The 13,916-nt window shown below is 33.6% G+C and overlaps 1 protein-coding gene across 1 annotated transcript; it reads right to left on the reverse strand.

The window, feature by feature from the left end:
• Nucleotides 1-7,493: 7,493 nt before the first annotated feature.
• On the reverse strand, nt 7,494-11,568 carry LOC130805444 (uncharacterized). The gene is made up of 2 exons (XM_057670217.1): nt 11,557-11,568; nt 7,494-8,570 (listed from the first exon to the last, which is right to left on the reverse strand). The coding sequence occupies exons 1-2, from the start codon at nt 11,566-11,568 to the stop codon at nt 7,494-7,496; spliced, it is 1,089 nt and encodes a 362-aa protein (XP_057526200.1).
• Between the last annotated feature and the right edge of the window lie 2,348 nt (nt 11,569-13,916).

Here is a 13,916-nt window from a genome sequence, read left to right on the forward strand (position 1 = left end):
ATCAGAATGAGATTATGTTTGTGAGAGATGATGAATAGTAGATGGAAGAAGTAAATTGATTCATTATTTAGGGCATTAGGAATAGAGAAGGAAAAATTTAATAAAAAGAAAAAGATAAAAAAGAAATTAATAAAATTAGAGGTCGTCATATACTTGAGCTCAATTTGTTTCTCCGTTATCTTAGTGCACAAATTATTTATTTACTCAACCCAAATTAATACTTGCTCAAATATTTATTATAAATTTCTCAATTTTAAAGTATTAAATTTCTCAGATATCACAACTGGTCCAAAGACCTTGTTGCATGATATGTGTGTTAGAGACCTGCTAATGACGCTTAGCTAAAAAGTTGGCGCCTAAAAACCTTTGCGAGTAGAAAATGGCCTACAAGATGAACAATTCTCGGGCAAGGGTATACAGAAAATCATCCTCCAGTGACTAGGTCAGCACTAGTAAAGGGAAAAATCACTTTAAATTTACAGAACCGCTAACAATGAACAAATAATAATGGATTGTTTTTAAAGACGTGATTGATATTATTTCTATGCGACTTGACTACTCCTTAGACAAGAATTCCTAAGTTTTTATCAATAATGGTCAAAGAGAATCAATGCTCTTCATTATTACAGTAAGAGATTAGTTGGTGTTGATACAGATGTATTCTGTACAGTTCAAAATGGGAAGGGAAAAATGTCAGGAAAGCCTCAAATGAAGGCCACTAAGCATTGAAAACAAAATTAAGATGAGAAGAGGAAAGAAAATCAGAGAGAAAGGAGCTTTAAGAAGGAAATAACACTTTTATTACTATTAATTACAATGAGACAATCAGCCCATTTATACTGTGACTAACTAACAAACAAATTGATTTATCAACAGCTAACAATACACGTGCATAGTACACAAACAGCTAATAATACACGTGTTAGGTACACCATCTATTAAAACACTATATCATATCCTCCCCCTACAAAAAATGACTTGTCCTCAAGTCTGAAGTTAGACAAAATCAGGGTATTTAGCTTCAATTGCATCAGCATTCTCCAAGTTGCCTCATGGTCTGCGAAGTCTACCCACTGAATTAGATACTGAGTGATAGCTTTATTTTGGAACTTTACTGATCTTCTATCAAGGATTGCTTGAGGTTGAATGTCTGATAATGTATGATTATGTAACCACTCTGGAATGTGAGTGGCAACTGGTAATGCGCCATGAAATTTTCTCAGCTGGGAAACGTGCACCACATCATGAATCTGAGAGTTAGAATGAAGACTCAGCTTATAGACCACCTTACCCACCTTGTTTAGCAACTTGAATGGCCCATAGAACTTAGGGGATAACTTGTGATTTTCCCTAGATTGAATGGACTGTTGTCTGTATTTCTGTAGCTTTAATAATATCCAATCTCCAATTTCAAACTCCCTTTCTGTTCTATGAGTATCAGCTTGAAGTTTCATTCTTTCTTATGCTCTCCTTAAATGAAACTTTAGTGTAGTGATCATATTTTCCCTTTGCACTAGGCTTCTATCTACAGCTACTATGACTGAATCACCTGCCAAATAGGCAAACGCACAGGAGGGGGTTGGCAGTAGAGGATCTCATAGGGAGTTTTCTGAATGGAAATGTGTATTGTACCACCATTCTACCAAAGGTAACCATATACTCCATTCTTTAGGCTTATCACTAGTCATACATCTTAGATAAGTTTCAAGACACCTATTTACTACCTCATGACCATCTGTTTGTGGACGATATGAAGAAGACAACAAAAACTCAGTACCATATAATGAAAATAGCCCTTTCCAAAAGTTGTTGAGGAATACAAAATCCTTATCACTTACAATTGTTTTAGGCCAACCATGGAGTTTGAAGACATTATCCAAATAGGCTTGGGCAACATCAACTGTAGAGAAAAGATGTGCTAAAGCCATGAAGTGAGCATATTTGCTTAATCAGTCTAGAACCACAAAAATAACCTCCTTACCCATAGATTTAGGAAGTCCTGTGATGAAGTCCATACTTATGTCATACTCCCTCCGATTCATTTGAGTTGTCTCATTTTCTTATTTAGGCAGTTCACCTCAATTGTCCCATTTCCATTTTAGAACATAAATTTAGACCAAATTGCCCTTATACTATTTTATAACTACCAAAACACTCTTATTTTAAAAACTTAACTACACTAATTAAACCCACAATCCTAACTAATACTCTAACTAATTACTCGCTCCTTTATTAACCCTCCCCCCTTTTATTCACCCTTCCCCATTCTTAAACCCTTTTCATTAACCCTTCCCCATTCTGAAACCCTAGATCTTCATCTTCCTCATGTGTTCTTCTTCGACAGCGCTACTGTGAAACCCTTCTGAAACCCTAAATCCGGTAGTGGAGTCACCCTTCTGAAACCCTAAATCTTCATCTTCCTCTCTCCTGAAATCCTAAATCCAGTAATGGAGTCACCTAATTCTTCTCTCTCTCATCCTGCACTAAAGTTGTTGTTTGGTGATTGTGAATATTCGGATTCGTATATTTCCTCACCACATTCTTCTGTTGAAACCTCTCCAAATTGGGGAGGAATAGTGGACGGTGAGGATGAAGAAATTTCGGCTATGTTTGATTTGGGACTTAATCTACCTGATGATGACTATTTTCCTTCATCTCGCTCAGAAGACTATGATGGGGAAGATGATGATACTGTTTATGATGTTAAGGGGCCCTTCTCTCGTATGTGAAATGGTTACTTTTTCCCTCTGACTAATGATGTTACATTTCGTTTTTATTATTTTTGATTATGCATCTTCGTGTATGTTGGTCTGTGATGATTTTTTTTTATTGAGGCCCAAAAAAAGCTCAATGATTTTTGAAAAGAGGGCTTGTTAGTTGCTACAAAAATCCATATACACACTCACAGTGCCACCAATCTTCATGATTTTAAGAGGCAAAGAGTATGTTTATGGATCTCAGTGATGAAAACATTATGTTTTCTGAGAGATGCACCTAAAATGACTTTTTTTGCCATTAAAAATCCCAAAAACTTTCCAAATGTTTAGTCATAAACAACTTGAATGAATCTACATGATGTTTAACCCTAAATATTTTGCCATTAAAAATCCCAAAAGTGTTGCTAGATTTGTTGCTACTGGTTGGTTGCTGTTGATGGTCGTTTTGTTGCTGAGTTTTGATGTACTTCTGTTGTTATGCTGTTGGTTCTGTTGTTGGTGGTGATTCTGTTGATTGTTGATGTTGTTGGTATTCCTCTTACCTCACATTAAATGTTGTTGGTTCTGTTGTTGGTGGCTCTATCGATTATTGATGTTGCTGGTATTCCTGCTGCCTCACATTAAATGTTGTTGGTTCTGTTGTTGTTGGTTCTGTTGGTGAGTAGAAAACCTCTTGGTCTTCAATTCCCAAGTGCAGTGAAGCAACCTTTAAATGATTTGTATCCAAATGACGGAGTGACTCATAAATGATTTCTTTCCTAACTGTTAAATAATCTGGTAGTCTCCCCTCCCTAGCTAGTTTGCTATTGTTCATGTGTGGAATATGGTAGTCAGTACCACCAAGTTTTTTAAGTACTTCAACCTTACATGCTTGTAAGGTTATCCAAACATACCTTAATGTGTGGTGTTCTAAAGCTTCAAAAGCACCTGTCATAGCCCTAACCAATTCAGTGTAGTTGTATGCTGCATTCTAGTATTGTAACGATTGAATAGACTTAAAAAAACCTAAGTCTAACACGTTCATATCAGGGGAATTTGGAGGCTGTTGAATTAAATGGATATTGAATCCACCTTGATTTGCAGCTTCTCTGAATATTGGATCATTGTTTAGAATGTGTGGTTTTGCATTATCCTGTTGAATGTAAACTGTTTTGCTTGCACCTTCTGGCCATTTTTGTCTAATAGCCGGTAAGATATTGTCAATTAGCATTGCCCTTATGTGTGTCTTTGTTATGGATTGAATGGGCTTAATTTCTGGTTCCCCTCTATTCCTATTTTTGGATCTTCATTTTGCTAGCACTTGAGCTGTAAAAGGAAAGATACATATCTTTCCAGCAAAAAGTAGTTCACCTTCACTAGAGTACATCGGTTTAGCAACCGCACACATGAATATAATTTTGGGAATGAATCTTTTTGACTGCAATTCCCTATATGGCTCAGATTCTCCTGGGGTAAGATAGTAAGTTTATTGTGTTCTAATGAGATAGAACAATTTTTCATCTATGTGAATTATGTTAGACATGTCACTTAATTTGAAAGCATCTGCCTGCTCATCATAAATTCAACTACTAATACAAAAGAATAACCTGACATTTTTGTTAGTGTCGGTTAATAGTGGCTTGATTGCATTTGTATGCTTGCGTATGTGTTTCTTTTTCTTCCATCTACACACAATTGATTGGCTAACACCCATGGCATTTACAACTGCCTTTTAACTTGTCTTTTAGAACTTTTCTAAGGCTTGGAATCTGCTTTCATTAAATGGTATTATTGTGTTGGTGATTCTGCCAAACTTTTTACTAGTTGCATCTAATGTGGCCCCCTCCTTTTGTTGATTTTTAACTGTAGCCCAAATTCTACTTACGGTCTTCCAGTGAATACCGTACTTTTTGGCGATATCCCCCATTAATCCATGAGCTGTCTTCCCCTTTTTGTTAACACCAAGCAATAAATCATGCATTATTTCGTTCCTACTGTAACTGTCTAGTTCTTTTTGCTTCACCATTTGTTTTCTTGCATAAATGATTTGGAGTATTACTTTGATTTTGTTTTGTAATTCTGTTTATACTTCTGTTTTTTACTCCTACTTTGATCTTTGTAATTAATACACCCTATTTATACTTGTGTTTTGTTTTGTGGTGTTATGTTTTCTTCTGGCGTCTAAATTTGGGTTGACATTTTTTCTTTGGCACCTACTATATTTGCCTCTAACTATTTTTAGGATTTTCTATGTGGGTTTAGGCTGCTTGTCATGGCTATTTTTTTTTTTTGAAAAGTTTTAAAATTTTCGATGGCATTAATATTTTTTTGGTGCATTTTTAAAAAAGTGACTAACGTATACAATAAATGCATATTCGGTTTGTTCGACCTCTTTTCTGAAGTCAATGAACGAAATGATATTCGTATTCACATGGCCCGAGAAAAGTGTTCGTTATTTGTAGCCGTGAATAAAGTGTTGAAGAGATCGAGGGGGAAGTGGAAGTATAGATACAAACCCCCTTTATGAAATGTAAATTTATTTATTCGGGATGTAATTTAATTAATGACTATGAAGACTTTGTAATTTTTAATTATGTAATTTAATTAATGGCTATGACGACTTTGTAATTTTAATTATGTAATTTAACTATTTTAAATTTTCCCTCCAGATTTAAACTTATCCAAATTGGAGGGAATAATTACAGTTTAATCAACTTCATTATCAATACCCCTACATCACATGCGTAAACTATTCAAGGTGGTCCCCCCCCCCCACTTTCTTAATATGCGTGCCCAACTCAAATGAATTAAAGGGAGTACCAAACAGCCTCAGGAATAGGTAAGGGTAGCAAGAGCCTAAGGTAACAATAGTTTCAAGTTTAGAAGTTTGGCAAACCAAGCAATTCTTAACAAAGTGTTTGACTTGTTTGCTGAGACCCTTCCAATAAAAAACATTTTGATTCTCCTTGTTGTCAAGTCTCTTCCAGAATGCCCCCCTTCAGGTGAACAATGTTGCTAACAAATCAACTTGTGTCTCAACTGAGTATCTGGTCCAACCACAATCTTATTATGCTTTCTTAAAACACCATTCTTAAGTTCAAACCCAGCATATCTTTGTTGATCCTGAAGTTCCTCAATGACAGTGATTAGGTTGTTGTCTAAATGATAATTGGTCATGATGAGGGACTCTAAATGTGTATCAATGACAGATATGGCCACGAGGAGTATATCTGATCCAAACACCCTAGACAAAGCATCAGCTGCTTGATTCTCCTTACCACTCTTGTATTGGATGTCATAATCAAATCCCATTAGCTTAGACAACCAAAATTGTTGGAATGGGGTAGAGATTTTTTGTTCCAACAACCATTTCAAGCTCTTTTGATCAGTTCTGATAAGAAAGTGAGTGCCCATAAGATACTACTCCCATTTCTGCACAACATGCACAATGGCTAATAATTCCTTCTCATAGACTGATAATTTCTGCCGTCTAGGGCCCAATGTCTTGCTTATGAATGTCAGGGGTCTGCCTTCTTGCATTAGTACAGCTCTAATACCTTGACTAGAGGCATCAGTTTCCACTACAAACTTCTTGTCAAATTAGGGACTACTAAAACAGTGGCTTGAACTAGAGCTTCCTTTAATTGCATAAAAGCCTGTTGTGCCTCTGAATTCCAAGAAAACCCTCCTTTTTTAAGAAGATTATACAGAGGTCTACAAATGATGGCATACTTAGGAATGAATTTCCTATGGTAACCTGTTAGGCCCAAGAAGCTTCTCAAATCCTTAATAGATTGTGGTATCGGCCACTTTGAGACTGCATCAATTTTCTTGGGATCAGTTTCAACTCCATGAGCAAAAATGAAATGCCCTAGATATTCCACTTTGGATTGAGCGAAATCACATCTAGCAGCTTTAATAAACATTTGGTGCTTTCTCATTGTTTGGAACACTAACTCTAAGTGTTTCCAATGATCTTGCAAGTTAGGGCTATATACCAAAATATCATCAAAAAATAACAAAACAAATTTTCTTAGAAGTGATTTGAATACCTCATTGATCCAATTCTGAAAGGATTCAGGAGCATTAGTTAAGCCAAATGGCATAACTAGGAATTCATAGTGTCTTGTGTAAGTCTTAAAAGCAGTTTTAAACACATCTTTTGGGTGCACTCTCAATTGATGACAGTCAGCTCTAAGGTCTAATTTGGAAAACACTGTAGCTCCAGAACTCTTGTCCCTCTACATAAAATTGCATTAACTTAGAGATAGGGGTAGCATCAGAAATTAGAGCAATATGAAAGTCGACCTCTCTCCTCGAAGGTAAACTAGGTAGATCCTCAGGTAAAACATCAGGGTAATCACAAACAATTGGGGTTTCCTCAAGACTTAACTTGATTTTCTCCTTACTACTAGTAATAAAACACAAATATCCCTCATCTCCATGTTTAATCATTTCAATGGCTTGAACTACATAAATGGTTTGAATGGGAAACACAAAATTTTTCCTAATCAAACATCCTCCACCTGGAGCCTTAACTCGAACAATCTTCTCTTTACACAAAATCTCCGCATGATGACGTCCCAACCAGTCCATCCCCAAAATAATATCATATGTACCCAACTCAAACACTATCAAATCGGCAAGCAGATGGTTGTCCGAAATCTCAAGAGGGAAGTTAGGAAAGATACAGTCACATAGGATTAGTGAACCGTCAGGTAATAGAATTTGGAGATTAAATTTTTGAGGTTCAAGAGAAATAGAGGATTTATGAAGGAAAGAAGTACAGATAAAAGATCAGTCGACTCCTGAATCAAAAAGAATATGCGCTAAAGAGTCTCCTACGGCAAAGTGACCAGAAATGACCTTACCCTCAAACGCCTGATGAAGATCGTCTACATGCTTGCTAATAGCGTGCAAACCCGCAATCCTCCTAGTTGCAATACTCTGAATTCCTGAAGAACCAGGAGCTCCATAAATACCAGTACTTCTAGCTCCCAAATGGATCCCTTCTCGGCAATTAGTGGAAACATGACCCTCCTTTTTGCATTTGAAGCAGATGATCTTCCCAATGCATAAACGACCTTGGTGATCCTTACCACATAAGCGACACTTCCGAATTGTGGTTTTTGTTAAAGTTGTTGGGTAGAACGGCTTGCGATCCCAATTGGTCGGCCACTTGTTCCTATTGTTGTTGCCTCCACCATATTTTGTTTTGTTGGTGTTATCCTCCTTGTCAAGGATCCTCTCATACTCAAGCGCTCGATCGTAGAGATCTCGGAAGTTAGAATACTTCCTGATCCCCTTTTGGATCTTAAGATTAAGAGCCTCGAAGAAGCGGGATGCACAAACACTTTCCTTACTTACGATGTCAGAAGCAAATCGAGACAGCTCATTGAACTTACAACTGTACTCAATCACGGTCATAAGACCCTGGCGAAGAAGTAAGAACTCATTCTCCTTTTTCCGTTGGAGTGATGACGGATAAAATTGCTGACGAAGAGTTATAAGGAAATCATCCCAAAAGGTATCAGTCATCATGGCCTTGACAGAATGCCACCATAACTCTCCTGGACCAGATAGGTAAAAAAAAGCTAGCTTTAATTTTAAGTGCGCTGGACAGTTAATGACTTCTAAAAGTTTCTCCATCTCTGCGAGCCAATTCTCGAAGCGAACCGGATCAGCTTCTCCGTCGTATTGCGGCGGAAGATGAAATGTCATATTCTTAAAGTATTTCCCGTCGTCTTTGGCCTCTTGAGCCTGATTCTCCATGAGGGTGAGCAGTCGCTCATTCGTCCTTTCCATTCGAGCTAGTTGTGCTTCTAGCTCTCGAACTCTAGCCTCGTGATCAGATGAAGTTACGTTATTTCTTACCTAAAAATTTTTAAACATGTGATTAACTTTCACATTAACTTAATTAATCTGACACGTAATTTTACACATAGTCACATAAGCACATAGAAAACAAATAGAATTTTTAGAAAGACTCGTTTTGAAAATCATTTGAAATTCTTTTTTTTTTTTAAAGTCGGCTATCGAGCCTTTCACATGGAACTAAAATTCCAAGATTCGAGTAACTTTAGCTCTGAAACCAAGTGTAGCGGGAGTGGCACTCTCGGTACATAATTAACATTAATAATTATACTTAAAATAAATAATGCCGAAGTGTAAAACGCCAAACTGCTAAAAACCATTTAAACTAAAACCATTCAAAACATAAGTTAAAAATCTTACAACTGAGAAAATATAACATAAGGTTTGCTTAAATACGATAAAAAAACATAATTACAATATAGTCATCAAAGTCATCAAGTAAAATCAATGCAACTAAGTCCTCGATAGAATAATTAAATTTGCGGCCTGGATCAAAACCTGAGCTAAATTTTCTTGCAAAATACTGTTATCCATAATACGGATGACAACCGATTGAATCGGTCAGAGATAAAGCCGAGTACAATTTCCTCAACAAGCTTATGATGCGATAGTTAAATCATTCTTACAAAATAATCATCAAGCACAATGTAGAAGGTTATTACTCATTATTGGCCTTTATTAAGCCATTAAGTTACATTCTCAATACTTGCAGAAGTTCATTACTGCTACTAAATACTTGGTAACCTTAATGCTTATTCAATCAAGTTCGATTAAGCCTTATAACTTTACCATCATAGCACATCACAAGATCACAACAATAATGACAACTGATATATGTAAGGGTCTGGTTTGGCGAGGACCGTAGTTCTAAACCCTAACTGTTGTGGGAGTCGTCACTCCTCTCAATACTGTTATGCTCGAGACTCTACAGGATGGGTTTTTCTCGAACCCCCTGTCTGACACCGTATTTTACGTGCTGGCTAACACGGATGCAGGGATTTTACATGCCGGTCCATGGTTCGACGTTATCTTACTATCAGAGTCATACAATCAATATCATGCAATATCAAACAAGACTCTAAACCGAAATAGTTTACATTCTCATAAGTCAAACTTCCACTAGTCAAATTTTTGACAATTCTACCCTTTTAATACAAACAAATTACTAATATATAATAAATTAATATTAATTAAATAATAAATTTTCGTAGCTATACTAAGATTCCTGAGGCTAAACTAAGTCATTATTATGTCATAAATAATCATAAAAGTCAAGGGTAATTTTTTTAAGTACTTAATAAAGTATTTTATCAACTAACTAGTAAAATAGCAAAATGGATCTATCATAACTATGAAAAATAATCCAACAAGTTATTTAAGGGTCCAAAATCTAAATGAAATGAGTTTTCAAGAAAAACAACGCTGAGCATTTCAACAAATTAGTTGACTATTTTACCGATAAACCGATTAATAATTCTTTATAATTACTTGAGTCCAAAATAAAAAATTTATCAAAACACCATGATGATATGGAATCATTTTAAAGAGATAAGTTTATTTAACTAGTAAAATTCATATATATCTACATTATCATATTAATTAAAAATTTCCATAAATATGACTTTTTTTTAGAGTGTCCCAAAAGTATCATTGTTCTGACGAAAATATCACTAAACTGGATATGACTTTAATATAACCATGTAAAGTTTAAATGATTAAAATAAAATCATGTTGATCATGCTTTTTATATTATCGAGTAACCATAAATAAATATCACATAACGAGAGAGTTAAGAAAATGTGTACCATTTTCCTCCAAAGGTGGTGCTAAACCAAGTAGAATAATAATAATAGGAAAATAAGAACTCAAAGAAATAAGCTCCAAAAGAGAAAGTTTTTAAGGCGCCAAACTTCAAAGATGTAGATCTTCAATTACCGAAAAAAAAAATGATATTCAAGCTCCAAAAGATAATACTTGACTTTTCAAAAGTTGATGATTATTGGCTTAAGAAGTGATAAGATCAAGCTCCATCTTTATTTAATTCTTCAACTAATAAAAAGGTATAAAGTTAGTAAGATGTTAATGAAGCGAAGATATAAGAAAGAATGGTAAAAAGATTTGATGATGGGGGTGCAAGTGATCTCATGGCTAAGGGGGGTATTTATAATGGGTTTTGGGCAACTTTTTAGTTCATAAGATTGTATGAAAAAGAGTGTTAGGAGTATAGAAGAAAGTTAACTTGTGTAAGTGATTTAGAATGTGTAAGAGTTGGAGTGTGTAAGTGGATGTGTAAGAGTTGGAGTGTAGAAGAAGGTTAACTTGTGTAAGGAAATGGTGATAGCATGTGTAAGTGATGAACATCATGGATTGATGTAGAAAGAATTTTGGTTCATCAAATCTTTGTTCTAGTTTATACAAGTGAAATGTTTTAGATTAATAGGAAAGTTTGATTGAGATTTGATTATGAAAATATGATAGTTTACTTAGAAAATTTTGGTTAAAACTATACTTAAAGTTAATAAGAAAATAGTTAATTTTTAGGTATAAAATAATTAAATCAAAGTTGTAAGATTAAAATGATAAGTAGTAAGGTTAGTTTAAGGAAACGAAATTGAAACGTAACGTTTTAACAAAACCGTAAGTATAATATTAAAATTTTACTTTTTGTAATATAAAATAATAAAATAATAATTAGTGCTTATAAAGAAATTTAAGAATATATATACATATATATATATATATATATATTATATATATATATATATATATATATATATATATATATATATATATATATATTATATATATATATATATGTATATTATTTTTTAAGTTTAATATTTGGAAGAAATTACAAAATCAAAATAAGGTTTAGGAATCAAAGGTGATTTGAATTAGATAACCAAAGGATTAGGAATTTGAATTAAAAAATTTCGGAATAATTAATCGGAAAATTAAGATTAAGAAATTTAAGTCTGTTACAAACTTGCTCTTCCATTGTTGATGTTCTTCTTGTTGTAGGAGCCAGGGTGTCTCAATCTGCAGACTTAAAAACTGCAATGTTAGTATTCAAGAATCCAAAGATAGGATACTTTCTTGAAATGACTGTTGAACAAGGTTTGATCAGATTTGATGAGTGAGCAACATTTGCTCTGATACCAATGATATAGATGTATTCTGTAGAGTTCAGAATGGGAAGGGAAAAATGTTAGTAAAGCCTCAAATGAAGGCCACTGAGCATTGAAAACAAAATTGAGATGAGAAGAGGAAAGAAAATTAGAGAGAAAGGAGCTTGAAGAAGGAAATAACACTTTTTATTATCATTAATTATAATGAGACAATCAGCCTATTTATACTATGACTGACTAACAAACAAATTGATTTATCAACAGCTAACAATACAGGTGCAAAGTACACAAACAGCTAATAATACACGTGTTAGGTATACCATCTATTAGAACACTATATCAGTTGTACTCCTCATGGGTCAAAATAAGGTATTTATAAGAAAACTTCCAAGGTTGAAAACTTTATGAGATTACGAGATTAACTTGACGAGTATTGTAGACTTTTGTTAGAGACGCTGACTTTTTCATATTTTATTTTTTACTTATATTAAATTTAGTTTTTTAAATTTTAATTAATTAATTATTTTATTTTATTTTGTCTTTTTTATTTAAAATCTATAATTTATATCGATAAGGTTAACAAAAATTTTTCACTTCAAGACTAATAAGTACAACTTTAAACACATATACATATGTTATGAAAGCCTTCACAATAAAATCAGTTCATGATTAAATAGCGGATCTATTCACCTACATTAAATGCAAAATCTACTCGTTAATAATGATTGAAAATAAAAAAAAAATTAAAAACTCTAATCATGATACTATAAATAATAGAAAATAAATAAATTAAACGGGAAAATTGATATTAATAATTCAATCTTTTTCCCATTTGATGTGAATAATTTCAACTTTGAATTATTTTTTAATAAACCAACTTTTGTCCTTAGTTTGTTGTCAGTATACTATTAGCGTATGCTAATCGCAGACTTAAGGAAAAGGTTGAATTATTATAAAAAAAAGGTTATACTGATAGCAAACTAAGGACAAATACTAGCTCATTAAACAATAATTTAAATGTGAAATTATTCATAACGGATGAGTAAAATGTTAGATTATTAATATCAATTTTTCCTAAAAAAGTATCAATAAGTATAATAGTAGAATCATAGATATATTGTATTATATATTATAATTATAATTATATCATAAACCATTAAATTACCTATACTATAGATTTCAAGCGAGTGAATATGAAAAAGTATTGGACAAAACAAATGGATACCAAAATTTGACTTTATATTTATATCCACATCCACATGATCGATAAAATCATAAATTAATTATATTACTATTTCACATAACTAATTGAAAATGCAAAGGTTTATGGGTTTTGATGAACAAATAGGTAAAGTGAGCACAAAAACAAAGCACAACAACAGTAAAACAACACAAAGATTAGTGAGGTATTTAAGGATATCTCCCTCTCAAAACAAGTTTACTAATACTAATATACTCAACAATACATCAATGATAACTCACAACCTTTGAGAACACTCTCTCAAAGTAAAGATCGAACCTTTAATGTCAATCTCTCTCAAGTGCACTGAAATAAGAGCTAGATTAGAGTTTAAGTTCAATACTCAAACTCTAATATCACTCAGATCGAAAGGTATGAAGTACTTTAATGAACCAATTATAGTTTCAATGAAAATGAAAATGTTTAAAGGAAATAAGATACAAACAATTGACACAAGTATTTAGGAGGTTCACCCAATGTAGACTACGTCCTCTGAGATGTGTAGTATCTTTGTTTATACTATAACAATGGAGTTTCAACAACTCTTACAATGAAGGATTACAATTGAGAGTAATAGAGATTTAGACTGTGTTTAGGCTAAGGATTGTGTTTGATGTGTTTGATAATTACAAATGACATATGAGCTTCTTATATATAAGACTAATTACATTTAATGAGATACATATGAAGAGCCATAATTTAATAAGGTTTAAAGCTGCTTGAAGTCCAAAACATTCAATAGAACAACATCCTTTGCAATCTGCCAAGGCTGCTCATTTGAGCCTTATTGGTACTCGTTCGAGCAGCTTTGAAATTCAGCTTTTGTGTGCAGCCTGCTGGATTTCTCATTTGAGTACTATATGTGCTTGTTCGAGCACTCTATTATCAAATCTTTTGACTGATACTGATCTAATGCCTTATTCAAGGCAAGTGATATTCCTATAGTGCCTTGTTCGAGCACATAGAATATAATTTGAT

This window comes from Amaranthus tricolor, chromosome 2 (genome assembly GCF_026212465.1).
Source record: "Amaranthus tricolor cultivar Red isolate AtriRed21 chromosome 2, ASM2621246v1, whole genome shotgun sequence".
Classification (NCBI taxonomy): domain Eukaryota; kingdom Viridiplantae; phylum Streptophyta; class Magnoliopsida; order Caryophyllales; family Amaranthaceae; genus Amaranthus; species Amaranthus tricolor.